We start from the raw sequence: 27,821 nt of genomic DNA on the forward strand, positions 1-27,821 counted from the left end.
TCAGGGCAGGTCGGGGTCCACACCACAGCCACAGGGCTGCAGTGCAAGACCCCCAGCCGCCCAGACAAGGGCAGTCACCACGGCAACAACCCTGCATACAGAGGAAACACTTGAGTTAAACAGTAAGAACAAGAATAAATACACTTGTAAACAATAAGAACTAATAAGAGTGACAAGAATAAAAATACAGATAAAAGAGTTTAGGAAAAATTAATAAATAAAATAGACGTTCATAAAAACTGTACTTGGGTAAAATTTAAACTGTTTTGGATGGCTCTGCGCTTGTGTTTCTTGCTACATGATTGCTGTCACTGCTGTCAGCTAGCGCTTCTTGCTAGTGTTAGCAGTGCTAATGGTGGTTGCCTTCAGTCAGAACTTCAGGAGTGACGAAAAGGAAGGAGGACATCAGGAGGTATTTTAGAGACAGTCACTGTAAAAGTTTAAGTCACAAATAAATTATTTTCCAGCTGCCATTGTATCATTGATAATGGTGATAATTGACCACATAGGGCTGGTTGGTCAAACGTAATCCGATTGTATTTCGGTTATCTCAATGGATCTCAGTGACCAAAGCTACTTTTCACATTTTCTTTTACTGACTGGTAAATGTTGGCAGCAGACTCTACACCTCATCATCTCCTTGGTTTTATTCTGGACCGTTGGTGTCGCCGTTTCCCATTTTCTCAGATGTGCATACGCCTGGGTCAGAGTTTGCGTGGAGGTAGGTACATTCTCCCGCCAAGTTTAGTTTTTATAAATCCCAAAACAGTGTTGTTTTCATCAACGATGACGAATTTATTTAGTTGATGAACCTTTCTTTCATGATGATAACGAGATGCTGCCGAGCTAAAAATGGCTCTCTGATAATTAAAACATGACGAGATGTTTGTGAGATTTCGTTGACAAGACGAGATAAAAATATTCAAGGGCTTATTGTCGGACATTAAAAACACGGCATTTCTGCCTATTATGAGCGCGATCTGTCAGTCATCTGTTGCTGCACCTTGGCCACGCCCACTACCAGACTGCTCGCACACAGACAAGCAGTTCATTCATTCATAGATGAATCATGGCGGCAGCGTCGATGAAGGGGTTTGGTGGAAGCGATGAAACGATATATGGACATATTTTAAGTATAATCCATCATAATTTCTCTGGCAGACCAGGTCAAGTTGAACATGTGTTCCTCATCCTTTGCTCATATTTTGTGTATGTTCAGGTTGGAGTAATTGATTCCACAGTTAGAACTTTATCTGTGCAACGCATCACCCTAAGTAGATCAGAAAGTTGGTTGGAAACCTTCGAATTCTAAAACCATTTAGTAATTATTGATGAAAATAACCAAACAACAAGCTCACAATGTGGTGCTATATGTTGAACTTATAGATCTTCTATTTTCTTGTGTGACACTTAACTTATTTGACTAAAACCTTTTTGAGTTTTTGTTGACTAAACCTGGACTAAAACTATCAAACTTAGAAACGACTCAAATGTGACTAAAACTAAAAAGCATTTTCACCCTGAAGACTAATTTGGCTGGATTTGGGGCTCACTATCCTCTGGCCCATCAGGGATGTCTGCCCCAGGGCATGGTGGGAGGGTTAAGTGTGATGTGGGTGTGTGAAAAGGAGTGTTCGTGGGAACAGCACAGGGGAGGCTGTGAGTGACAGGTTACAGGGTGGATAGATGGGGGTAGCAGCAGGGTGGGTGGAGGAGGGAGGGAGGGGGGAGAATGGGTGGTTGGTTGAGAGGAGGAAGGTGGGAGGGTTCAGGAGGATGAAGGATGTGGTAGATGGTGCCCTGGGTCCTGGGGTGAGCAGTAGTGTTAATTTTATCAGCCATTTTTAAATTTTGTCTCAGTTTTAGTCCAGTTTCAATCGTGCTTATTAGTTTTTATTAGGGATGCACCGATATGAAAATTTTGGCCGATACCGATATCCGATATTAATATTGTTGTTATGGCTGATAACTGATATTTACCGATGTCGATATATATATTTTGTTTTAAAAGGTTTAAGATTATCAAATTATGTACAAAGTAAAAATAAGGCAAACATTAGGGGTGTCAGCTTCCCACCCTTGTTTGTGAAGTTCTGGATGGCAGTTTTTCGGATGACATATCAAATTTGTGGTGCTGAACGAGTTCACACGGCATCCACCTCGCATTACTTCGACTTTGCGGATATTGCATACTGCTTTTCGAGTACCTTCATTTTACACCATGAAAAATTACCACACAGCTGAAATTGCTTCTTGCTTCAGTTACATTCCACAATGTAGTGCTGCATCGCTGTCACATGCCCAAACATGGCTGCATGGCCAAACCTTCCAACACACGTCCACAATCAGCAATTATACGAAAATAAATATTGGCTGTTAATATCGGCCCAGTTTTGCTTGATGACTAACATCGGCCGATACAGATATTAATGCAGATATATCGTGCATCCCTAGTTTTTATAACATTTAGTCAACCTCATGTCGTTTTTGTTTAGTCAACTTTTAGTCGACGATAAGTCGAGTATTTTAGTTTTTATTTTGGTCCAAGAAAACATAATTTTATTTGTCTAGATTTAGTCAACAAAACTGTCAACGTTTTAGTCTAGTTTTAGTCAGGAAAATCATTTTACCCTTTTCCTGTTTCTGTCAGCAGATAATATTGAACATTGTTAGTAGTTAGTAGAACATTGTTAGTAGTATATGACTTTTTTTTTTTTTTTTTTTTTTTAAATTTTTATTTTACTTTTTACATTATAAGGTTTAACAATGAACATTTGAACAGTCCCTGACATGTACACAGCTTTACAATACCATTATTAATGAAAATAAAATAGTGTTTTTGTTTTCCCAAAAACATTTTGTCACATTCGTGAAACAAAATCTACAGGACAAGGCGTTTTAGAAATCATACCTTTCCATTTACTGATACAACCAACCCTTTTTAGCAAGTTACCAGATGCTTTTCAACACAACGCCACCTTTGATTAAAAAGATCAGTGTTCATTTGTAAAATAGAGGTCATATGTTCCATAGTATATACCTGTTTGACTCTCTGTTTCCATTCAGTTATAGTTGGGGATTTCAAAGCTTTCCAATTCACAGTTATTATTTTTTTTGCAACCAATAACAATATACGTAGAATATATATTTGATTTGTACTGAAAACATTGTTTGCTATAGCGCCTAGTAAATAAAACAGAGGGCCTGATGGGACCTCCATCTCCAAAATTTTCTCGAGTTCCTCCTTGACGCTTTTCCAGTATGCCTGAATAACAGGGCAATCCCAAAATATGTGTGTGTGGTCGCCCACTTTCCCACAATTTCTCCAACCAAGTGCCGCTGAAGGGTTTTTTACAAAATTAGAGATTACCAGAGGGGTATGAAAATATCTAACCTTTAATTTCCAGTCAAATTCTCTCCATGATTGACTGTTAATACCTCTATGGCTGCCTTTACATAAGTTGTCCCACAATTCATCTTCTATTAAGATATTTAACTCCAGTTCCCATTTTTCTTTTATATTCCACGTATTCTGGGTAACATCAAGCGAAAGCCTCTTATATAAATTGGAAACATGTCCTCTTGTTGGAAATTTCTTTTCTATAATAGTAATAAAGTAGTTTTCCACCGCATTTGGAGCTTTACAAATTCTCTCTTTCTCTTTATGGTTCATAATATAATGCCTAATTTGGAGATATCTATACATATCATTTACTGGAAGATCAAACTGTTCCTTAATCTGAGAAAAAGACTTAAAAGCTGTTTCTGTAAATAACTGGTTAAGAGTGGTGAGACCTTTAGTGGCCCATCTTCTGAATCCATGGTCCCATGTGGAGGGGGGAAACTCTATATTACCCACTATTGGCATAGCTCGAGATAGTGATCCTGTGTCTTTTAACATTTTCTTAACTTCCATCCAGACCTTCAGAGTATGTTTTATCCATTCATTCCCAATTTTTAGTTTAACAACAGATTTTGAATCAATAAAAGGCAAGGTTGACAATAATATACCCCTGGTTTCATTTTGCTCGATTTGATTCCAAATTGATTCCTCGTCTCCCCCAATCCAGGTAACTATAGCAGTTAATTGAGCTGCCCAAAAAAATGTTTTAAATTAGGTAAAGCTAATCCTCCTTTATCTTTTGGCAGATAAAGTGTCTTAAATCTTATTCTAGGCCTTTTGTGCTGCCAAATAAATTGAGAGATTAATTTATTTAGCATGTTAAAAACAGAAATTGGAACTCTTATAGGTAAAGATTGGAACAAGAAGAGAAGACGAGGAAGCAAGTTCATCTTTATAGTTTCAACTCTGCCTAACAGAGAGAGTGGGAGGACTTCCCAACGCATCAGGTCGTTCTTTAATTGTTTTATTAACTTAACATAATTAGCATCAAACAACTTAGAGGGGTGAGGTGTCAATATAATCCCTAAATATCTAAAGCCCTTATTAGGCCAGTGAAAGGACACAGTTTTATTTAATTCCTCAGGCCAATTCCCCGATACCATCATTGCCTCCGATTTATTTTGGTTTACCTTGTATCCTGAGATTTCTGCATATGTATCTAAACATTGCATAAGAGCCGGGATGGAGGTGTTGGGATTTTTTATAAAAAGCAAAACGTCATCTGCGAAGAGAGCAATTTTGTGAACTGTACCTTCTCCATCTGTTATTCCTTGAACCTGCATATTCTGGCGTATGTCCTCAGCCAACGGTTCTATGCTTAGAGCAAAGAGGACAGGTGACAATGAGTACCCCTGTCGCACTCCTCTCTCCACCTTAAAAAAATGAGAGCAGTGTCCGTTAACTCTTACTGTTGATATTGGATTTTTATATAGGAGATTGAACCATTTAACAAATTTCTCACCAAAGCCCATTTCAGTGAGAGTGTGTTCTAAGAACATCCAATCGACTCTGTCGAACGCTTTTTCTGCGTCCAAACTAAGGAGTATAGATGGTTGTTTATCTTTTGCCATTATTGATTGCAAATTTAATGCTCTCCTCACATTATTCGTGCCTTGGCGGCCTAAGATAAATCCTGTCTGATCTGGTTTTATTAGTTTCTTTATATATTTTTGTGTTCTTGTTGCCAAAATGGATGTTAATATCTTATAGTCTACACATAAAAGGCCTATGGGACGATAGCTAGAACATTGTAAAGGGTCTTTTCCGTCCTTATAAAGCACTGTAATAATAGCTTTTGACCAAGACTCTGGAGGATTACCTGATTCTAACACAGGGTTGTAAAGTTTGCACAATATGGGTGACAAATCGTCAACAAATGTTTTATAATACTCTCCTGCAGATCCATCCATTCCTGGCGATTTACTATTTTTTAATTTACTTATAGTTTCTCTAATTTCACTCTCCTTTATAGGTTCTATTAAACTAGCTGCTTCTCCTTCTGTTAGTTTATCCATTTTAAGTGTTTTAAAGAAATCTTTTATTTTATCTGCTTTTGATGTCTCAACCTGACCTTTATACAGTTGTTCATAATACTCTGCAAAAGTGTCTGATATTGCTTTGGGGTTTGTTTCAATTTTATTTACACCAACATGTTTAATTTTAGGGACTGCGCGGTTGGATTGAGCCTTTTTCAATTGAAAAGCTAGTAGCCTGCTGGCTTTATTTCCCATTTCATAATACTTTCTATTTATAAATCTAAGGGCACCCTCTGCCTTATATGTTAATAACTCATCTAGCTTTGTTCTAGTCCCTTTCAGTTTATCTAGCGTTTCTTGCCTTCCATGTTGTTTGTGGTCATTTTCTAATTTTTTAATTTCAGTTTCTAATTCCAATTGTCTTTTAAGTCTTTCTTTCTTTAATCTAGACCCTATAGAAATTAATTTCCCCCTTATTGTGGCTTTCCCTGCATCCCATAGCACTGCTGGTGAAACAGTACCATTGTCATTCAGTGCAAAGTATTCAGTTATAGCCGACCGTACTTCCTCTCGAAGATGGATATCTGTTAACAGTGAGACATTAATTCTCCAATATTTAGTATGGTTTTCAAATCCCAGATCTAACTTTACAATTACTGGGCTATGGTCAGAAATGGTCATTGGCTCAATTATGCTCTCTTTAATTCGAAATGCATCTTTCTTTAATATAAGAAAGTAATCCAGTCTCGAATAACTTCCATGTACCTGGGACATAAATGTAAAATCCCTTTCACTCGGATGAAGATGACGCCAGACATCCACCAACCCTAATTCTTTCATCATATTTGTTAAGCTTTTGGACATTCTGGATTGTGGTTTAGTCATTATGGGTAATTTATCTAATTTATTATTAACTACACAATTAAAGTCACCCCCTATAAGCATCAATCCCTCACCCCACTCTGCTAACAAATGAGCAATCTTTTTAAAAAAAAGTGGGCAGTCCTCATTCGGTGCGTAGATGTTTAAAATAGTTATCTTAAGTCCTGCAACTGTACCAACTACCATAACATATCGACTCTCTCCATCCCGAAAGATCTTTTCATTATTATAGTACACATTTCTATTAAATAATATGGCTACCCCTCTCTTTTTCCCCCCTGCACATGAAGCACTGTAAACTTGGTCAACCCATTCTCTTTTCAATTTTAGGTGTTCTATTTCCGATAAGTGTGTCTCTTGAAGTAAAGCTATAGAACATTGCATCTTTTTTAACTGTCCTAAAATCTTTTTCCTCTTTATAGGGTTGTTGATTCCTTTTATATTATAAGTAATGATATTCATAGAAGACATTGTCATTATATTTTAACAAATTGTATTGCCTTGTCTCTTTACAAACTACACCTAATAAAAAATAAAGAAAAACGAAACTTGGCTGTGCAAACTCAAACAGAACACATTTGGTCTTACATGTCAGGGAAAACAAAATAAAAACATTCTCAACAAAGTACTGAACTTCCAAAATATCAATCAGCCATAGCCTCCTGTTTGAAACTATGTCTGACTCCCGTTGGTAATGGGACAGAGAGTGGTGACCTAATCTCCCTGTGACAATTAGCACATAATGTGCAACAATGACCAGTAGTACACTAACATGTAGAAGAGGTCCCATGGAGTGCTGTACACTCATACGTCCGCAAAAAAAAGATGAAAAGAAATAAAACAGTTCCAGTCAGAATTCAAAATTAAAATGTTTTCTAAGTTAACCTTGACAACAAGATCTTTTTTTTTTCTTCTTCTTCTTTTTTGTAAATAACCTTCTACTTACACACAGTCCACATGTGCCTAATTTAACCAAATAGCTCTAAGAAACATTGATTATTTGGGCATTTATTTATTTTTTTTTTCTACCTTATTTCCAGTAATTAGTCCTCCTCTTGCATAATAGCTTTAAAGTCTGATGACGACAGCGTCCCCTCTCTCCTTCTCTTCGTACTGCGGGTCCATCCTTACATCAGTCGCTCCTCAAAGCGCTCTTTTTCCCCACAGTGTACCTGAATGCCCAGATCCTTCAGAACTTCGGCGGCACCCATCAGCGTAGTAAAGATCTTTTCTCCCGTGTCCAGTTTCAATTTAAGTTGCGCTGGATATAGGCATTTTAGTAGTATATGACTTTGTTAGGAGTTAGTAGAACATTATTAATGAAGTTTAACATTGTTAAACTACATTTAACAATCCATGTAAAACTCATACTTAAAACATAACTAACCTATTTAATGCAGAAATAACTGAAGGGCATTTTTATATTTACATGCATTTATTTATATTAATATTGATGCCAATTCAGATCAAATGTCCTTTTGATGGTAACCTGAAGACAAACAGAACAGCATTTTATGTCACCAAATAAATACGTTGGATGCAAACTTCTAGAGCCGTGGTTCCCGTGGTTTTAGCTTGGAACCCCATTTTGATATCACAAAACTCTGGTGACCCCAAACATTCAAAACATTATTTTATTTACTTTTATACCACATTTAGGCTATTTTATGTATGAAAATGTAGGTTAAAGTTGTTTTGAATTAAGTGTGGCGTATTATTTTATCTAGATGATTTCTTTTAGTACGTTTTAGTTTTTAGTTTGCATCCATTTGTAGCTGCCCAGGTGTTTTGTGCTAACTATAGTTCACTTGCAGCTGCTAGATTAGCTCATACTTCTGTCTGCTTTAATTAAATTTGCAATAAAACTGAAAACATAGTTGCCCGACCAGTATAACATATTTAAGTTAGCATAAATTCAACTGCACACACAATTCTATCAACAAGTGGCTATGGTCGCTACATGCTAAGAAGCTAATGTAAATTAGCCAGCCACACACAATATAAACAAGTGGCTGTGGCTGAGAGCTGTGTGCTGCTGCTAGGACCAAGCCTTTTGGACGGGGGAGGGGTTTGCGCAGCACTGACTCCACACTGACAAGAGTAAACTACCTTCAATCACGTCAGTCTCCAAAGTCTCTAAAACTACCAGAAAAAGTCGCTAGATTTGTCGCTAGTCGCTTTTGTGGAAAAAAGTCCCTAGAGGGGTCTGAAAACTTGCTAAATATACCGATGAACTCCCTAAGTTAGCAACACTGAGGGGGTGTGTCACTGTGTGTGTGGCAGAACAGCCGAGGGGGAGGAGGCGGAGGAGAGAGGATTTGACAAAATCATATCCTATAATGTAATTTTGATTCAGTCTTTGTTCGTGAGCTAAAATTTCCTTAGCTTTTACTCCAGTTTTTATTTAGTGAACTACATTTTCGTCTCATCTTTATTACTCCACGAAAATGCATTCTGATTTAGTCCCAGTTATTGTTTATCCATCCATCCATTTTGTTCCGCTTATCCGGAGTCGGGTCGCGGGGGCAGCTGCCTAAGCAGGGGAACCCAGACTTCCCTCTCCCCGGCCACATTCACCAGCTCATCCGGAGGGATCCTGAGGCGAAAACCACACTGCTCCTCCTCAATCCGAGGTTCAACTATCCGGCGGACCCTCTTCTCAAGCACCCCTGAATAGACCTTACCGGGGAGGCTGAGGAGTGTGATCCCCCTGTAGTTGGAGTACACCCTCCACCACCCCAGTCTGCCAGTCCAGGGGGACTGTCCCCGATATCCACGCGATGCTACAGAGGCATGTCAACCAAGACAGCCCTACAGCATCCAAAGCCTTAAGGAACTCTGGACGGACCTCATTCACCCCTGGGGGCTTGCCACTGAGGAGCTTTTTTACCACCTCAGCGACCTCAGCCCCAGAGATAGGAGGGCCAGCACCAGCTACCCCAGACTCTGCTTCCTCATCAGAAGACGTGTTGGTGGGATTGAGGAAGTCTTCGAAGTATTCCCTCCACCACCCCACAATGTCCTGAGCCAAGGTCAGCAGCCCCCCATCCCCACTGTACACAGTGTTGACGGAGCACCACTTTCCCCTACTGATTCCCCCCCCCCCCAAGGACTCCAAAGAGGGTGGGTACTCTGAACTGCTATTTGGTGCATAAGCACAAACAACAGTCAGGACCCATCCCCCCTACCCGAAGGCAGAGGGAGGCTACCCTTTCGTCCAATGGGGTAAACCCCAAAATACAGGTGCCAAGTTGGGGGGCAATGAATATTGCCCACACCTGCTCAGCGCCTCTCACCAGGAGCAACTCCAGAATGGAAGAGGGTCCAGCCCCTCTCGAGGGCAGTGGTTTAGAGCCCAAGCCGTGCTTTGAGGTGAGTCCAACTATATCTAGCTGGAACCGCTCAAGCTCATGCATCAGCTCAGACTCCTTCCCCGCCAGAGAGGTGATATTCCACGTCCCTAGAGCTAGCTTTTGCAGCCGAGGATCAGACCGCCAAGATCCCCGCCTCTGGCAGCCTCCCAGCTCACAATGCACCCGACCCCTATGGCCCCTCCTGCAGGTGGTGAGCCCACAGGAGGAGAGGCTCATGTCTCCCTTTCGGGCTGAGCCAAACCGGGCCCCATGGGCAAAGGCCGGGCCACCAGGCGCTCGCCTCTGTGCCCCAACTCCAGGCCTGGCTCCAGAGGGGGACCCCGGTGACCCATGTCCGGGCAAGGGAAACCTTGGACCTTGTATTTTCATCATCATAAGGGTGATCTGAACCACACTTCATCTGATCCCTCCCGTATTGTTTATTGACGGGGATTTTAGTCTCATTTAGTCTAGTTTTCGTCTGCTGAAAAATGTGCATTGATGAAAATATTTTCGTTTAGTTTTCGTTAACGGAATTAACACTAGTGTGCAGCTGGAACATTGTCTGGTGGGACCTAGTCCTCATATGGCCCGCTGCCTTTTTTTGGGGGGGGGATCACACTCATCTCTGATACTCCTCTTCCGCTACTTCTGCATGCTGACTCAGCACTGAGGTGTCCAGTGGATTTATACACTAAGAGATGCTTTGGTTCAGGTGTGTGTGTTTCTGGTTCTTTGGTTGTAGTGATACATGTTGTTGTTGTCTTGGTCATTTTTTAGGAAGTCCTGATGATTGTCTGCTTAGTTTACATGTAAAAGCTGTAGGAAATTCTCTGTTGTGTTTCTGTACAGGTGTAGCAGCTGCTTGTCTGCTGTTAGGTTGGACTGAACCTCGTTGCTTCTACCTGCTGGATCTTTGTCTCCTCTTCCTTTTTTCTACTTTCCTTTTTACTTCTTTTTTATTTTGTCCTCTCTGGTCAGGTCCATAATGATTACATAAATTCCATAATTATAAAGACAGACAGACAGACAGACAGACAGAGAGACAGACAGAAAGAAAGAAAGAAAGAAAGAAAGAAAGAAAGAAAGAAAGAAAGAAAGAAAGAAAGAATCAAGAGGAGACTTCTACCCAACAAGCTCCTCTTGGCAAAGCAAATTGTTTTGGTACAACACAGCAGCATCATTCTGCTGCCACGAGCAGGACACGGTAAAAAAAAAAAAAAAAGAGTTATCCAGTATGATTCTGGTATTAATAAGTACTATCTGGTCTCAGTGTGGAGTCACTTAGTTATACTTTGTGTGGTTTTGGTCTTACCAAGTACTACATGGTCTCGTGGTATTTCCCAGGTGGAGCTGTAGGGCAGGTCTGCGGGGTCCATGTAGACTATCTGCTGTCCGTCAGAACTTACGGACTCTATCACCTTCCATCGACCTTTGTAATGAGGTTTCTACAAACAGGAAGTGATGGTGAGTACTGGGATTACTGTTCTTCAGCACAGGTACAGGCTGATGACAGAGTAGTACTCTAAATACTGACCTTTCTCCAGAGGACAATGAGGATGATGAGGAAGATGATGGCTATAATGACCAGAAAAACAACCGCTGCCAAGACTGCAACCTGGGACAGGAGAGCTGGGAACAGGAAGAGGAACAGAAAAAGTAATTTCTATTGGCTGTTTACTACTCAGCACTAACTAGTCAAAGTCAGCTGTAGTGTCAATTTCTTCACATGTATAAGGCATAAAAAGGAATCGAGATTATGTTTCCCACTGTCCCGCAGTGAAGACAGGACATTTCAACACTAAAGTAACCATTAAAAATAAAAAGTGCACAGGCACAACAAAAATCTGACATTACACAGAGATATTAAATAAAGTGTAAAGATTTATGGCATGAACTGGTCCTAAGGCTAACTGTAACAATAACAATAAGGGGTTCACAGTTTAATTTGAAAGTAGCAGCAAAGTTGTAAGTTGTAGTACTATGTACAGAGTTGTATTATGGATAGTAGTGCAAAGGCAGTCAGTAATAGCAGCAGAGGTGTGCAAAGTGGCATAGTGCAAGAGTCATTAGGGGGGTAAGAGGGTTAGAGGTGGTCAGAAGATCAACCTCTTTCCTGTAGTGAGTCTCGTCGCCCTTGGTGATGAGATTAGGTGATTCAGCAGGTGATTTGAGCTGTAGGTTGTTTTGCAGTGGTGTGTCAGCAGCGTGAAGACCAGGGGGCTGAGCACACAGTTTATGTGTGCCATGACCAGCCATTCAAAGCTCTTCTCTTAATGGGCGTCAGTGCCACAGGGCAGTAGTAATTGAGGAAGGAGGATGGGGATGATTTCTTTAGCACAGGTATGATGGTGGTGGCTTTGAAACATGATGGACAGCTTGCCTCAGAGAAGTGTTAGTGAAGACCTACATAAGCTCCTCTGTGCAGTTCTTCAGCTCACGGTCAGGGATGTAGTCTGGCCACACTCTTACCTGCTCTGAACTGGTTTGGTGACTTTCACTCTCTGTTTGTATTCTGTCATTAGCAAAACAATGAGGTGATCAGAGAGTCCGATGTGAGGGAAGGGGGTGGCTTTGTATGCCCTTTTGTGTGACCAGGTCCAAAATATTGTCTCCCCTTGTGGGAAAATCAACATGCTGGCCTGGTACAGTTCATTAGTTCGGTCCTTTCATCACTGTTGTTGGTGGGAAGGATTTAAACTGCAATTAGCAAGACTGCAGTAAACTCCCTGGGCAGATAGAGAAGACGGCACTTTATAATCATAAAGTCCAACAGTGGTGAACAGTATTTGCATACCACCTTAGCATCATGGATGTAAACCCAGACCCCACCGCCCCTGGTCTTTCCTCTGTTAATGAGGGCCCTGTCTGATCGGTAGCATACTAGCTGTTCCAGCTGTATAGCAGAGTCCGGAATGTTGTCGTTCAGCCATGTTTCCGTGAAAACAAGCACACAGCAGCTACTCACTGTCCGATTCACTGACCTCCGCATCGTATATGGTCCATTTTATTGTCCAATGATCGTACGTTTGCCAGAAGGCTAGATGGTATGGCTGGGGGAGTTGGGTTAGCTGCTAGCATAGCCCTCGCACACCGCTTCCGACGCCTGCTTATCAGGGGAGGAGTAGCAGTTGAGTCCTGTGTGATTGCAAGCTTACGGAGTAGTCCGAGCTCCCTTACCATCTCTGTTGTTTTGTAATCCAAAACGTTGCAAATTTTGCTTTTGCAGATGTCTGACAGAGCTGTCGATTGTACGCATATTTTGACATAGACAGATAAACATTTTCAAACACTTTTTTGATGAACGAAACACAGCACGGTCGGGACAGAGAGAGGTTGCTGCATCTACATGCATTGAGGATTATACTAACTACACCAATACTACAGATGTAGTACTGGAATACTATAGCTGTAGTACAATGATGTGAATTTCCTTTCTTAGAAATGCATTCAGCTCAGTGAGGCTCAGTCAAAGTGCCGTCCAATCACAGCACTGCTTCCCTACTGTGATTGGACGGAAAGGGGTCACTGAAGGATGTGACCACCTTGACCTGCTTGATTCAGGTACCCAAACAGGACTATAGCTACAGGTCAAGTTATTATACATAGGTAGAGAGTACCCTTGTAGTAGTACTGTAGTGGTTCTTACAGTTGGACAGAACTTGGAGGTCTCGGCTTCGTTCTCCAGCTGAATTTCGGGCTTCACAACGAACAGCTGACACGGAGCTCAGAGCCTGAAGAGTCAATACATTTCGTACCTGCACAGGTGAGACCCAAACACAGCTGTCCTTCATCCTCCATCGTCACAGTTTATGGCACTGATGGTGATGATGTAACTTGTTACCTCAACAACGTCCCTCTCTGTCACCTCGGTGATAATCTCCTGCAGGGTCACGCCCTCTGAAGCATCTGATATGCTCCTCCAGCTGCCACTCAAATTACTGCACCTGCAGCAAGTTGACGCACAGGTTACTATGGTAACATGGCTGCTTTGCACTGTGGATATGTGTGTGTGTTTACCTGTGAGAACTGTGACAGGTGTACCAGGTAATAACAGGGGGCGGAGCTCCCTCACCGACACAAACAAAAGTGTTGCTGCCAACGTCTGACAGGGACCTGATTTTGGGGGGTGCTGCACAGAGGTAAACACCCACAGGTAATCACACAGGTAAATATACAAAGGTACATACACACACAGGTAAATACAGGGTAACACACACAGTGTATTGTGTATTCTGTTTTGCCTTCTGTTTCCTGTTCATATGAACACCTGAGGGACATTCCACGAAGCTGGATGAAGGGAAAGCCTGGCTTATCTTGATAAGTCTGGCTCATTTAAGCCAGAGTTCCGTTCCATCAACGTGGCTTATTTGAATGCCCACTGAGTAACCATGGTAACTGATGCACAAGAACTAGCCAGTAGCAGTGGTCTCTGACGTTGTCTTGGTATCTACAGAGCAACATGTTTACAGCTCAACACGTTTAGAACAAACACATTTCTTCAAAGATACCTCCCACTCTGAGACATGTTCTGGTTCTTTATTTCCACCTGCTGCAGGTATGTTTTTACTGGTAGGATGCTGCTGTTGATGTAACACTTCAGGATTATTGTAGGTCACACACACACACACACACACACACACACACACACACACACACACACACACACACACACACGATAATATATTTACAAAATATGATGATGCATAGAATAGAATAGAATAGAATAGAATAGAATAGAACAGAATAGAACTTTATTGTCATTGTAACAAGTACAATAAAATTACAAATATGCATATTGATTATTAGGTTATTGATAAACTGAGCAGGGCCAGTACATACAGAGACAATCAGCTGCTTTATGTAAACAGATTAAGAGGAACCAGAAATTAACCAGGATGGTGAATCAACATGGAACAATGACCATGGTATGAAACTTGTATAACTTACTCATTTAGTCTGTCAGCAGCTGTTTGCCGCTTCCTTCGCTTTATTAATCACGACTGTGTCACATTTTCTGGGGAGGACACTTTTAAAGTCCTCGTACATCTCCATCAGTGACGAGCAGTCAGGAGAAGCAAGAAATCATTTTTAAAAATACATAAAAATAAATATTAATATTTTCCACTGATCTGTGTTAAAAATGCATTTTCAAAAATAGCTGATTTAGATTATTTCCCGATCAGATCCAGGGCAGAAATCCCGGGTGAGGCCGTGGTGAGCTGGGCCTCCTCTGACTGGTGATCCAGTACAAACTGGGTTCATGACGCGTTTCTGTTCCTCAGCATAGCCAACATGAACGTTATAGAAATATGTGTTATACACCATGACTCTCCACAGTGTGTGTAATGTCTTTAATGTGTGTGTGAGAGAATTATTTCTGCTGAACTACAATAAAGAGCAGAGAAAAGTCAGCAGGTGAGGCAGCAGTACTCTGTCTCACCTCCAGGGGGCGTATTTGCATGCTGGTGGATGAATAGTGAAATAAGAAGCTCTTTTCGGTTCTTACAATGTAAATGTGACTCCAGAGGAGTCGGTGCCTCACCAGCCATGAACCCACCGCACGTCACTGATCTCCATCAGCTTTCTTTGTTCAGCTGCTGAGAAAATGAAGCTCTCGGTTTGTTCTCTTTTCTTCTGCTCCTCTTTTCCACCATCCACTCGTCAGGGCTTCCTATGTTCCTCAGGACCTCCCACATAGCCAGGCTATGTAAGCCTTGCTTGGATTAGCCTCAAGTAGATGCAGCTGGAATGTGTTAGTGGAACAGCTTGAACCTTAACCTGTTAAGCCCGACGAAACCAACCGGTGGGTCCAACAGGTGTAAACACAAGTTCATGTGTGTAAAAAAGTTACTTTAGTGATGTAAGGATATTTTATTTATAATGTGTCTTAAAGAAGAATACCTAATGCCACTAAATCAACTCTTCAAGTGCATTTGGTCAACAACGTATTTGTTTAATAACAACTTTAAAATACGTATGTCACAAACAACAGCGCCACCATAACCAGTAACACCCGAAACAAAATGCAACACAACGCATGATCCGTTCACTCCACCCAAACATATCGGGTATCAAATGAAACAAGAAAAGCTGCACTTTCATATGATACCAAGCATAAAAAGATATTCGCCAAGCACCTCACGTCAGTCTCAAAACAAACACAAATCTAACCGTCGCATATCACAGCAGCCTTATCAGACAGCATGTTTATCACCAAATACACCAAATCCCAAAGCTATTCTCACAAACAGCAATATTTTTTATTTCCTTAACTTTCAGTCTCATTTTCAGACATTGTTTTTCGACCAAAACTCACAGCGTAGTAATCCATAATGGTGAAACTGCGTCATGCGCTAACATGTCATATGCTCCCATTCACAGCCATTTTGTTGTTTTCTTGTGGGTCTTGGCAGTGTAAATAAAGTTTGGTCGAATTCTACATCCTACAAGCTATCCGACGATATCATACACTTGAACAAGACTTTATCTGTCAGGTATAATTACTTGCGCGTAAACAAAGGAGCAAAGGTGCCATTTTGCTGCAGTTACGCACGTGGGCGCACCGGAACGAGCGAATATCGAACAGCGTTCATTTCTTTGCTTCATTTTGACTTTTTATCCATTTAGAACGAAGGATAAAAGCCATAAACATGTCCAAGAAATTACAAAGAACCAAATACACTGTGTTGGAAGTTCTGGAGGAAGTACAGACACAGTACAATTTGGCACAGTTTGGGTATCCAAGTGGCCAAATGGAGAGTCCGTCTGGTACTATCCATACTAAAACCTGCATAAAAGGTATGAGCTTTGTTCTGTTCTCATGAAACCATGTACAGTTTTAGTGAAGGAGTTGCTGAATCCATGCAGTGGTATCTTTATGCACAGAATGATTTCTGTCATGATGTTTTTACCTGTGTACAAAAAAAAAGAAATTTGCCGAGGATATTTTTTTTTTTACCTGTGGTTTATGACAATTTGCACAGGCATATTAAAATTCACAATGTTTCTGACCCTGGATTTATATTCCATAGGGTCTTACCTATCCATTGAGACCATGCTTATGTATATTGACCTAAAAATTACAGAGTCATGTTGATTTAATTTGGGTAGGTCTGTTCAGGCAAACCACACCTCCAAAAACACTAGGGCTTAAAGGGTTAATTCAGAGATGGTGTTAGTTCAAGCGAAGCTTTCCCCATACAGCCTGGCTTTCTGTAGCTACGTTTGTGGAACACCCCCCTGGTTTAATTCACTAATTTGCTTCACCTGTTCCTTGGTAGTTCACCTGTGTGTTTCATTTACTCTCTGCATTTATTGTAGTCTTTGTGTCCTGTTACTGTCGTGTGTCCTCTGGTTTCTCTTTAGTTCATGTAAGTAAAACCTGTATTCTGCACCTGTCTGCCTCCCGCCTGCGTCTGGGTCCTTACCTCCGCCTCAATCCATGACATAAACACATACACGGAAACTCACAGGTAACAAACACAGGTAAATATACACATGTATACAGACACACAGGTAAATACAGGTGAGCTGTCCATCATCCCATTTTTCTGACCTTTCACCTCCAGGTAGAAGATGACCTCATCAGAGTCGTCTTCGTTGGAAGCGGTCGCGGTGTAACTTCCTGTCTGATCCATCTGCAGTCGACGCAGTGTCAAGGTGCTCATGTACCTGCAATCAATCAATCAATCAATCAATCAATCAATCAATCAATCAATCAATCAATCAATCAATCAATCAATCAATCAATCAAAGCTCTGAACTACCTGCTGCCTGTCAGGTGAGTGGTGGTGGTTTCCATGGAAATGGTCTGGTTGTCTCTGGTCCAGAGGACGGTGGGGGTGGGATGGGCATCAATATCCACGGTGAGGACTGCCGTGTCATGCAGGACAGATGACACGTTCCTGTCACCTGATGGCCACAGGTAGACGTAACCTCGGTCTGAGGAGAGACGCTGTTAACCTGAGTGCACATGAATGTGTACATATAACTGTGTGTGTGTATGTTTGTGCACATGCACGGACCGAGCACAGTTACTGTGATGTTTTTCTCCATCCTTCGTCCCTGCTTTGTCTCTCCAACCTCACAAACATACACACCTGCAGAAAAACACAGCCACATCGCAGTGGTAACCATCTGATTGGTTTCCATAGTAACAGATAAATGTCAGTAACCAGGAAGTAGTCTCGGTGGGGAATTCGTTCCCACCGTACTGTCTGTCAGGCAAAAAGTCCTACCTGAATCCGCCACCGTTGCTGTGGTGATGTTGACAAAGGAGCGGATCTGATTGGACAGTAAATCTGTTACAGGTTCTATTTCCTGAAGAGAAAAAAAAATTCTTGAAAAGTTCAAAGTTTGGGGACATGATAGCCGGAGAGACAGGTAGACAGCCGCATACCTTGCTGCGGGGAAAGCGCCAGGAGAAGAAGACATTCTCAGCGTCTTTGACGGTGCAGTTAATCATCAGAACCTCCCCCCGCTTCAGGACGCTGCTGGACACAGACAAGTCCACCTCCATCACCTGAGGGACTGACAGGTGGAGACAGAGACAGGCAACAGGTAGCAGAGATGGACAGGTAACAGATAGGTGGAGACAAAGACAGACAACAGGTAACAGAGATGGACAGGTAACAGATGGGTGGAGACAAAGACAGGCAACAGGTAACAGACAGGTGGAGACAAAGACAGACAACAGGTAACAGATAGGTGGAGACAGAGACAGGCAACAGGTAACAGAGACAGACAGGTAACAGACCGGTGCAATCATAAAACTGGACTCACCTTCAATGCTGAAGACATAGTATACCTGGGACTCCGTCTCATTGTCTCCGTTGGATGCCACACACATGTATGACGTGTCATTAAGACGGCCCGTGAAGCCGTGACCTGGTTCATATGTCATTCCACTGACCGACGTCTTTCCAAGACGTTCGATTAGGGACACTTTGAGCCGGGGGTCGGACACTAGACAGGGGACAGTGCCTTCTTCTGTCTCCTTCATCACAATACTTGGACTATTCGGGACAAACCACTCATCAGGACCTAGGGGGTTAAGATGAAATAAATACATGCAAGACAGGTGCATCAGAGACGGACAGGTGAAGGTGGACGATTACCTCTTCCGGGTATAAAGATGTCCATGTGTCTTTTCTGATCAGCTGATGTCTCCTCACAGGTGTACCGACCAGAGTTCTTCCAGGTGACATGAGAGAGATGCAGGATGCTGCTGGACCCCTGGTCCTCCACTTGGACTCCATCTCCCTGGGAATCCTGAGGGAACCTCCACCTCACCTCACTCCATCCAGAACACGCCTGATGTGAGATAGACAGGTAAAGACAGACAGTTAACACAAAGAGGTAAAGAAAGACAAGAAAAGGAGACAGAGAGGTGAAGAAAAACAGGTAGAGACAGATAGGTAGAAACAGACAGGAAGAGACAGACATGTAAAGACAGACAGTAAGAGACAGGTAAAGAAGAAAAGGTAAAGAAAGACAGGTAGAGACAGAAAGGTAAAGATAGACAGTAAGCGATAGACAGACAAGTAAAGATAAAAAGATCAAGTACAGAGACAGAAAGATAATGAGAGACAGTGGCAGAAAGCTAGAGACAGAGAGGTAAAGACAGTAAGAGACAGACAGTTTAAAATGCACAATAAGAGACGGACACGTAGAGACAGACAGGTAAAGACAGACAGTTAGAAACAGACAGGCAGAGACAGACAGGTAAAAATGGTAGAGAAAGACAGGTACAGACAGAAAGGTAAAGAGAGACAGTAAGATACAGACAGGTAAAGACAGAAAGGCTGAGACAGACAGTAAGAGAAAGACAGGCAGACAGATAGGTAAAGACAGAAATGTAGAGCAGACAGATAGAGACAGACATGTATAAACAGTAAGAAACAGACCAACAAAGAGGTAGATAGAGACAGAAAGGTAAAGAGAGACAGTATGAGACAGTAAGAGAATGCCAGGTAGAGACAGACAGTAAGAGAAATACAGACAGAGACAGACAGGTAAAGACAGAAATGTAGAGCAGACAGATAGAGACAGACAGGTAGAGACAAGAAGTCAGATAGGTGTACTGACAACAGTAAAGGTGGAATCTGATTGGAGTAGAACTTCTGAGGTTGATGGCAGCAGTTCCAAGGACACGCCCCTTTCTGGATGAACCAGCAACACACCTGCAGAGAGAGCGGTGGACCATCAGACCGATGGACCGTTCTGTCTCATGAGGCTTTAATTCTGTTACTCACCCAACAGGAAGTGCAGCAGGTTGAGACTTCCTGTCTGTCCTCTGCTGGATGCCATCATGACTGACTGGGCCTGGGGACAGGATTAAAAAAAGTATGTCAGGTGATGATGATTAAGACTTGGTTTGTGGTATCAATCAGACAGATAGGGGACTCTGCAGGACACTGTTAAATCCTATATGGCTCTTTAGGAACCTGCAGGACCCAGTAACACTCTACAGAACCCTCTAAGACTGTGTACGACCTAGTACAGGGCTACTCAATTCGGTCCTACGAGGTCCACAATCCAGCAGGTTTTCCATGTATCCCTGCACCAACACACCTGAGTCAAATTAGGTGGCTCTAACAGCCAATCAGGTTCTACACAATAACTCATTAATTTGACTCAGGTGTGTTGGTACAGGAATACATGGAAAACCTGCTGGATTGCGGCCCTCGTAGGACTGAATTGAGTAGCCCTGACCTAGTAGGACCCCATAGAATACTTTAGGACTCCCTAGTACCCTGCAGTACCCAGGAGGCTTATGTAAGACCCTCTAGGGCCCAGTAGGACTCTGCAGGATCCTGTAGGATTTTTCTTAATCAGTTCTGTGTTTTCTCCTCCTTCCAGCGGATGTCTGTTAAATCAGTCCTGTTTTTTTAATGATGACTCCAACAGATGCCAACACATTCCTCCGTGTGACGGAGGAATGCAGCTCACCACAGAAGAAGAAAATAAACAGAAAGGCATTTCCTGTGGGCTGTGGTGAGGAGAGCTGACCACTGTCACTGCTTCGGGCAATCACAGAGCAAACAGAGCGTCATCACAGCTTCCAGCCAATCACAGAGCAAACAGAGTGTCATCACAGCTTCCAGCCAATCACAGAGCAAACAAAGCATCATCACAGCTTCCAGCCAATCATAGAGCAAACAAAGCATCATCACAGCTTCCAGCCAATCATAGAGCAAACAGAGCGTCATCACAGCTTCCAGCCAATCACAGAGCAAACAGAGCGTCATCACAGCTTCCAGCCAATCGCAGAGCAAACAAAGCATCATCACAGCTTCCAGCCAATCACAGAGCAAACAGAGCGTCATCACAGCTTCCAGCCAATCGCAGAGCAAACAAAGCATTATCACAGCTTCCAGCCAATCATAGAGCAAACAGAGAGTCATCACAGCTTCCAGCCAATCACAGAGCAAACAGAGCATCATCCCAGCTTCCAGCCAATAACAGAGCAAACAAAGCATCATCACAGCTTCCAGCCAATCGCAGAGCAAACAGAGCGTCATCACAGCTTCCAGCCAATCACAGAGCAAACAGAGCGTCATCACAGCTTCCAGCCAATCACAGAGCAAACAGAGCGTCATCACAGCTTCCAGCCAATCACAGAGCAAACAGAGCGTCATCACAGCTTCCAGCCAATCACAGAGCAAACAGAGCGTCATCACAGCTTCCAGTCAATCACAGCTGTTAGGAATGGCAGTGATGTCATTGCTTAAATTCAGCTTTGTTTGTATAACACTAATTTACAATGTTGTCATACGGACCAGTTCAGTCCAGTTCAGTATATTCAAACAATTCAGGTTCACCTGAAAACCTTCAGGTACTTCCTCAACTCTCTGTTGGGACACAGCTGCTGCAGATCGCCATGATTACAGGAGTTCACATTTCAGAAAACAGTAGAAAACATCTCACATCATAAAAGTCCTGCAGATACTGTTACTGGCTCACCTCAATAAGCAAGTCAACACCTTTCAGGACACATTGCAGTTTGCTTATCGTAATGTTTATGGGTTCTTGGGGGATTTATAATTAGCTAACAAACAGACTGAAAGGTTGTGTGTCTGAGATAGTGTGGTTCTCCGGCAGCATTGGAGCACCACAAGGGACTGTACTCTCACCCTTTCTCTTCACACTGTACACCTCAGACTTCCAATACAACTCTGAGTCCTGATTGAGAGCTGGTCCAGTTGGAGCAGAGTTCTGATCCAAAGGACCTGATAGGACCTGCTCTAGAGAACTTTATCATTTCCTAAGCTTCACTCTGAACAGAGTTCCTTCATTAAAATGAAGATAAAGAACCACCTACAGAATCAACAGAACCAGAAGCAGGTAAGGGTCTTAGACAGATTCATGATTATGCCCCACTGTGAGTCAAACTGAAGACCAGACCAGTTTCTTATTCTAATATTTTTTATTGGTTTTTGATGCCATGCACAACACAATCAAAAATGCCACACACAGCGGTCTCTAGATATATATGGGAAATAAAGCAGCAACATAAACATACATGTATAAAACAGAAAAGTATAATAATGATGATAATAATAACAACAAAAACCAAAACTCCAATCAAGAGAACAAACTAACCCATTACAGAGATTGTGAGTCAAACTAAATAGTAATCTCAGTGTCCCTAGCCAGGAATTCCAAATTAAAGTAGTTCAAAAATGGCTGCCAAACATTGTAAAACCTTTGGGTTGATCCCCTGATTGAGCGTTTCATTTTCTCAAGTTTTAAATGCGCCATTACATCCCCAGCCCAGCGCCTGTGTGTGGGAGGCCAGACTGATTTCCAGTAAGGCATCTGGCTAGTAGTGATGAAAAAGCGATGTACCCCAGATACCGCCACCTCAGCAGGGACCACACCAAACATGCGATTTCAGTCTCTTTGCCAAATATATAAGAGCGTGTCAAAAATTGAGGACCAAATCTGTACCAAATTTGGGCATGTCCAAGAGGGTAGCACGTCGGATCCACGCCTGAATATATTCTGTCAAGTCTACGTTTGGACCCATGAAGCCTGTGGAGCACTTAAAACTGGAACAAACCGTGTCTGAAACAGACTGAGCTTGTGTGTACTATAATTTCACATTGCCAGAAGTAATCAGAAATTTCAAAACCAGTTCCTCCGCCCACAGTCCCTTAATTTCATTTAGTGATGGAGACGCGATCACTTGAACACTCATATAATCTGCTCATGCCCCCTCTTTGGTCCGGATCTCCACTCATCTTACTGTGATGGCAGGGGACTGATCTTTTTTTTTTTTTTAACCCTGTCCTGTCCAGCATCCTAACATACAGAACCATAGTCTATGTGACATATTTTGCCAGATATATTTGCAATACCAAGGGAGACATGTTATATAAATGGCTACCCTTGATGTTTGCAATATTTTTATTATTTTTATTAAAATCTTATTTTCATTAGTCTTGATTTTTCTGTGCTGCACCCTGAAGCATCAGGGGGAGACAGGGGAGAGCCCGAGGCCCCAAAGGCCCAGCAGATCCACAGAGCACAGAGCCCAGGACAGCCAAAGCAGAGAGAACAGTGGCCGCACTCAGCTCAGAGCAGAGGGGCCCCCAGGAACCCGACAGAACCCGACCTCCCCAAGCAAAACTATAATGGGCCCCGGGGACAAGGACACATCCAAAGCTGCATCTGCAGGAGCTGGATCTCTGGAGGACAGCCCGGAAGCCGCAACGGTTAGAACTGGATCTCTGGAGGATGGCCCGAAGGCTGGAATGGCAAGAGTTGGATCTCTGCACGATGGCCTGAAAGCTGCAACGGCAGGAGCTGGATGTTTGGAGGACAGCCCAGAGGCTACAATGGCTGGAAATGGATCTTTGGAGGATGGCCCAGAGGCTGCAATGGCTGGAGCTGGATCTCTGGAGGACGGCCTGAAAGCCGCAACAGCAGGAGCTGGATCTATGGAAGACAGCCCAGAAGCTGGCTGATTTCATATAGAAAATCAGTGTCCTGTTGCACCTCTGCCAAAAAGCCAGCTGCACCTGGAAGATTGAGGTGCCAGGGTTTGGTGTTTAACAATTCTATAACCTGTTTGGATGCTGCCAATTGTTTATTGTTAAGGAATTAGGTCCAGCCATGCAGTCATCTTATGCCTTTGTGGCCTGGTGCATCTCCTCAAAGGCCTCCTCATACCTGCAGAGGTCTGCTAGATCCTTGGTTGGGCAGATAATACTGTCACGATGGTGGAGAAGAAGAGGAACCAAAAGCGGACTAAAGAGGCAGGTGAGTACAATAATCCAAGGTTTAATGAAGAGCAGGTAACTGACACAGACAAGAACAGGGGGAAAACAATGATGATGTGGCAACAGAAACCAAGGGGTACAAGGGGTATAATTAACGAGGAACAGGAGAACCGAGGGCTGTGGGTCTACAAAATTAGTCAAGAAATGAAAAAACAGAAGACTTAAAGACAACATAAACTAAGGAACAGAAATAACACTAAAGCACAAATCCATAAACTGTGAGAATCCGGAGTGTTACTCTGCGGACTGTCTTAGCTGATGGCATAATAACTTGCTATCTTGTTACCCATGCTTGTAAACTCTTGCCAAGATCTGAAATGAAGCTCTTCAGCTGCTCCATATGAAAGGATATTAAATTCTGTTAAACCGCTTCTTTACCGCCTGAAATCAGCAGACTGGGCCTCCAAATTTCAATAATCAGTATCCTTTATCAAAGGTATGAGCTTGTCAAGGCCTGCTGTCCGCCTGTTCATTTACATTATAAGAAACTATAAGCTTTCATAGACTCCCAGAGGCTTCAGTGGCTTGTATCTGGCAAGTGATTTGTTTCTAAAAAAAAAATGCTTGCGCTGATAGGAAGCTAACAAAATCATCATCTGACAGGAGACGTGGGTTGAGGATTGAGTCTCCAGGTGTGTTGTGGGGTCTCTTGAACGATCCATACTGAGATATAAGACACAGTTCAAATCTCCCCCTAGGACCAATTGGTGACTATTCAACTTTGGACGAAGAGAGAAAAAAATCACAGAAAAATTTTACATTATCCTAGTTGGAGGCGTAAACACATGCAAGAACCACTGGCACATTGAACAGATGTCTCAAAACTACCGGAAATTAAATGACAGCCACCGGACTAGGAACCATCTGATCATAGAACAAGTTGACAAATGACACATCTCTGCCTGGGTGTTGTAGAAGAAGATTCAAATGAGGACATGAAAGCACCAAGAAAATAGAACACAATCTCTAACACATCATTAAAAACTCCACATTGTCTCCTGTCTGCAGCGTCTGTACGACCGGGGGTACATGCAGCCTCTCTTTAAATGAGAGGTTGCATGTACCCCCTGTTCGTACACTATCATACAACATAACAAAGCTTACTTCATAAGACCGACTCTCATGAATTTAAACAAGATGGGATGTCATAATTAAGTGATAGTCAGACTGCTTTGAGTCCAGTTGGACCAGGTGCTGTCATGTAGTGCTAGAGGCAGTGCATATAAATTTTTTTTTTTAAGTCATTTTGTTTAAATACAAGACCACGATTTCATCACACAATATCATCTTGGGCATAAGTGCAGCAGCTTCTTCAGTACTTGTTTGAGCCAAAGAGCTGGACAAATCTTTCTAACTCATTCTGAGTAGCAGAGTTAAGGTAAGTGTGGAAATGCTCCTTAAACAACTGAGTCTTTAGTTTGCTTTTAAAAGTGGATAAGGACTCTGCGGATCGGACAGAGTTTGGTAGATCGTTCCACCACCGGGGAACAACAGAGGAGAAGAATCTAGCTACTGATGTGGCGCCACCTTGTGGTGGGAGTACTAGGCGTCTTTCACTGGCATTTACATTTGATGGTGCTTACATTTGATAACTAAATTGTTATCAAATGTAATACACACGTGTGAATGATTGTTTGTCTATCTGTGTTGGCCCTGCGACAGACTGGTGACCTGTCCAGGTGTACCTGCCTCTCACCTGTTAAAATGCTGGGATAGGCTCCAGCTCATTTCCAAGCTAACACCTGGTTATGTCTACCCTCAACCTCATGCCGGTGGTCAGAGGGAATACTGAAACCACTCAGTCACTATTATCAGTGCCATATCGGCGCAAAACAATATTTGTAAGGTGGATTTTCTTCTGGCAATTATAAACCTGGTTAACTTATTATTATTTTCATTCCCAACCAAGCCAATCCACCCCTCACACAGAAAAAAAAGTCACAATCACTGTACATGAAACAGCATTAAACTTCAGTAAAGCCTCTTAACAACCCAACTTATACTAAGTTACCCAAACATGAATGATGAAATGTCTTCCAAGCACCACCAGTGGTCCCCAGGAACACAAGAACATTGTCAAATACATTTACAAGAACACCAGTAATATGTTGTCAAAGCCATATCTGCCCCAAAGAAAAAGCTTATAATAAATTTGCCGTTTCGCTACTGGTTCAGTATCATCACGTCAGTAACCCTGATATATCGAGGCAGAGTCCTCATGTCCACAAAGTTTCACCACCAGAGCTGAAAAATGAAAAGTTTCACCTTTTGCTAGTTGTCACTGGAGACATTGAAACCTCCTGGCTAAAGCAAAGTCGTTAACAGGATGGCGGTCCAGATATCGCGGATGCATGAAATGTAGAACTCCACACCGCTATACCTTTTTAACCACATGCTTCAAGGTTTTGATTATGAAATCCTTGGCCTGTTTTGCGTCTTTGGGTCACTATCACCTGGTCTCACCTGCAACGTACAATGTGCCCGGTCCACTTAAGGGGGCTTATCAAGGCGTTTCTTTCAGACACTGAGATATAAACTATGTTGGGCACTTCCCATCCTTTCATCTCTCGTTTATCACAGTAACGCGCAGATTATTGTGGCGGGAGTCGGTTTCCAGGTCCTCATATCCTGCTTTCTGATTGGTGAGCTCCCTCTGCACATTGACCATGTCCCACTCCAGAGAAGCAATCAGGACGGAGTGGCTGTGGATGGCAGACTTGAGGAAGACCACCCATTTATTCAGGGCATCGCTTTTGGCGTTAGCATTGTCGTTAGCCAGTTTAATTTCTGCTCTTAGTTGATCGACCCAGTGCCGAATTTCAGCAGATTGTATCTCTGCTTTGGTGAGCAGTTCAGTCCTCAGCTGCCTCATTTCTGCTCAGGTCAGGTCCCGTTAGGGCACCAGATGTAGTGTTTGCCTCTGGGCTAGCCCTGGAGCTAGCCCTGGAGTCAGATGCTTTTGGGGGGTTTTAGGCCGGCGCAAAGTCGAAATCCCAGACCTGGTGCTAGGTCTCAGCTTCGGTCACGAGTCTGCTGTTTGGTGTTTGCTTCTAGGTTACCTAATGGCGTTGGTGAGGAGCAAGGTCCTAACAGACCAGTTTCTGAGAGGTGGCAGGATTCCAGCCTCCAGAGAGCTGTTGGCGTCGTTTAAATTATTAGCCTGAAAAGTAGAAAAACTACAAGTTAAAGAAAGATTCTATTTTTATCCAACCTTCCTCTCTTTTCTCTTTCTCCCCATCTGTTTTCAGCCTCCTCTTCCTCGCTCCTCTTCCTCGCTCCTCTTCAGTCCAACTTCATTCCAGACGAACAACGAATGGAAACCAGACTGACTCACAGAGGGAGAGGGAGGGCGAGAGACCAATGTAGAGAGAGAGAGTAGAGAGAGAGGCTGCAGCTCTGAGGGGAAGCCATAGAGCGAGAGACACAGACTTACACTGGGAGAGAGAGAGAGAGAGAGGTCTGTTTTCAATCTGTCCCCCCACTTCTCTCCTCTGACAGGAAGTGAACCAGGTCCAAAACACACACACACACACACACACACACACACACACACACACACACACACACACACACACACACACACACATACAGAGTAAGGCCTTTTTATGTTTTCTCTCTTGCGAGTGTGTATGTGTGTGTGTGTGTGTGTGTGTGTGTGTGTGTGTGTGTGTGTGTGTGTGTGTGTGTGTGTGTTCCAGAAACAGAGTGAGCAGCTGATTGATCGATTGGTAATAAATCAGCTGCAGGTCCTCTGAGTTTTAAACAGAAAGCTGCTGTAAAGGACCGTGGGACTCAAAGGTCTCGGAAGGCAGTTACAAATAAAATGAATAACTATAGGATCTGATTAATTTAAATGTTCAGTTGTGTGAATATATCTCATATTTATTGACAAATTGCAAAACTAAACATTCTGTGTAAA

General features: G+C 42.7%; 1 protein-coding gene across 4 annotated transcripts in view; it reads right to left on the minus strand.

Moving 5' to 3' along the window:
• The window catches only part of LOC121653947 (platelet-derived growth factor receptor beta-like), a 44,413-nt gene extending 17,172 nt beyond the window's left edge, over positions 1 to 27,241 (minus strand). Inside the window, exons 1-15 of one of the 4 annotated variants that reach the window (XM_042007747.1) lie at positions 27,114 to 27,240; positions 19,871 to 19,940; positions 19,704 to 19,798; positions 18,734 to 18,929; positions 18,399 to 18,659; positions 18,016 to 18,146; positions 17,855 to 17,936; positions 17,642 to 17,716; positions 17,384 to 17,558; positions 17,173 to 17,288; positions 13,635 to 13,746; positions 13,459 to 13,561; positions 13,264 to 13,372; positions 11,152 to 11,246; positions 10,930 to 11,062 (exon numbers count right to left, since the gene is read on the minus strand). In XM_042007747.1, coding sequence (XP_041863681.1) covers positions 10,930 to 11,062; positions 11,152 to 11,246; positions 13,264 to 13,372; positions 13,459 to 13,561; positions 13,635 to 13,746; positions 17,173 to 17,288; positions 17,384 to 17,558; positions 17,642 to 17,716; positions 17,855 to 17,936; positions 18,016 to 18,146; positions 18,399 to 18,659; positions 18,734 to 18,929; positions 19,704 to 19,798; positions 19,871 to 19,940; positions 27,114 to 27,140 — 1,780 coding nt within the window. In that variant the 5' untranslated portion in view covers positions 27,141 to 27,240. Of the gene's footprint in view, positions 1 to 10,929; positions 11,063 to 11,151; positions 11,247 to 13,263; positions 13,373 to 13,458; positions 13,562 to 13,634; positions 13,747 to 17,172; positions 17,289 to 17,383; positions 17,559 to 17,641; positions 17,717 to 17,854; positions 17,937 to 18,015; positions 18,660 to 18,733; positions 18,930 to 19,703; positions 19,799 to 19,870; positions 19,941 to 26,167; positions 26,193 to 27,113 lie in introns of those variants that run through there. The other 3 variants (XM_042007745.1, XM_042007742.1, XM_042007746.1) reach the window with 3 other exon arrangements.
• Between the last annotated feature and the right edge of the window lie 580 nt (positions 27,242 to 27,821).

Source organism: Melanotaenia boesemani, chromosome 15 (assembly GCF_017639745.1).
Source record: "Melanotaenia boesemani isolate fMelBoe1 chromosome 15, fMelBoe1.pri, whole genome shotgun sequence".
NCBI lineage: Eukaryota > Metazoa > Chordata > Actinopteri > Atheriniformes > Melanotaeniidae > Melanotaenia > Melanotaenia boesemani.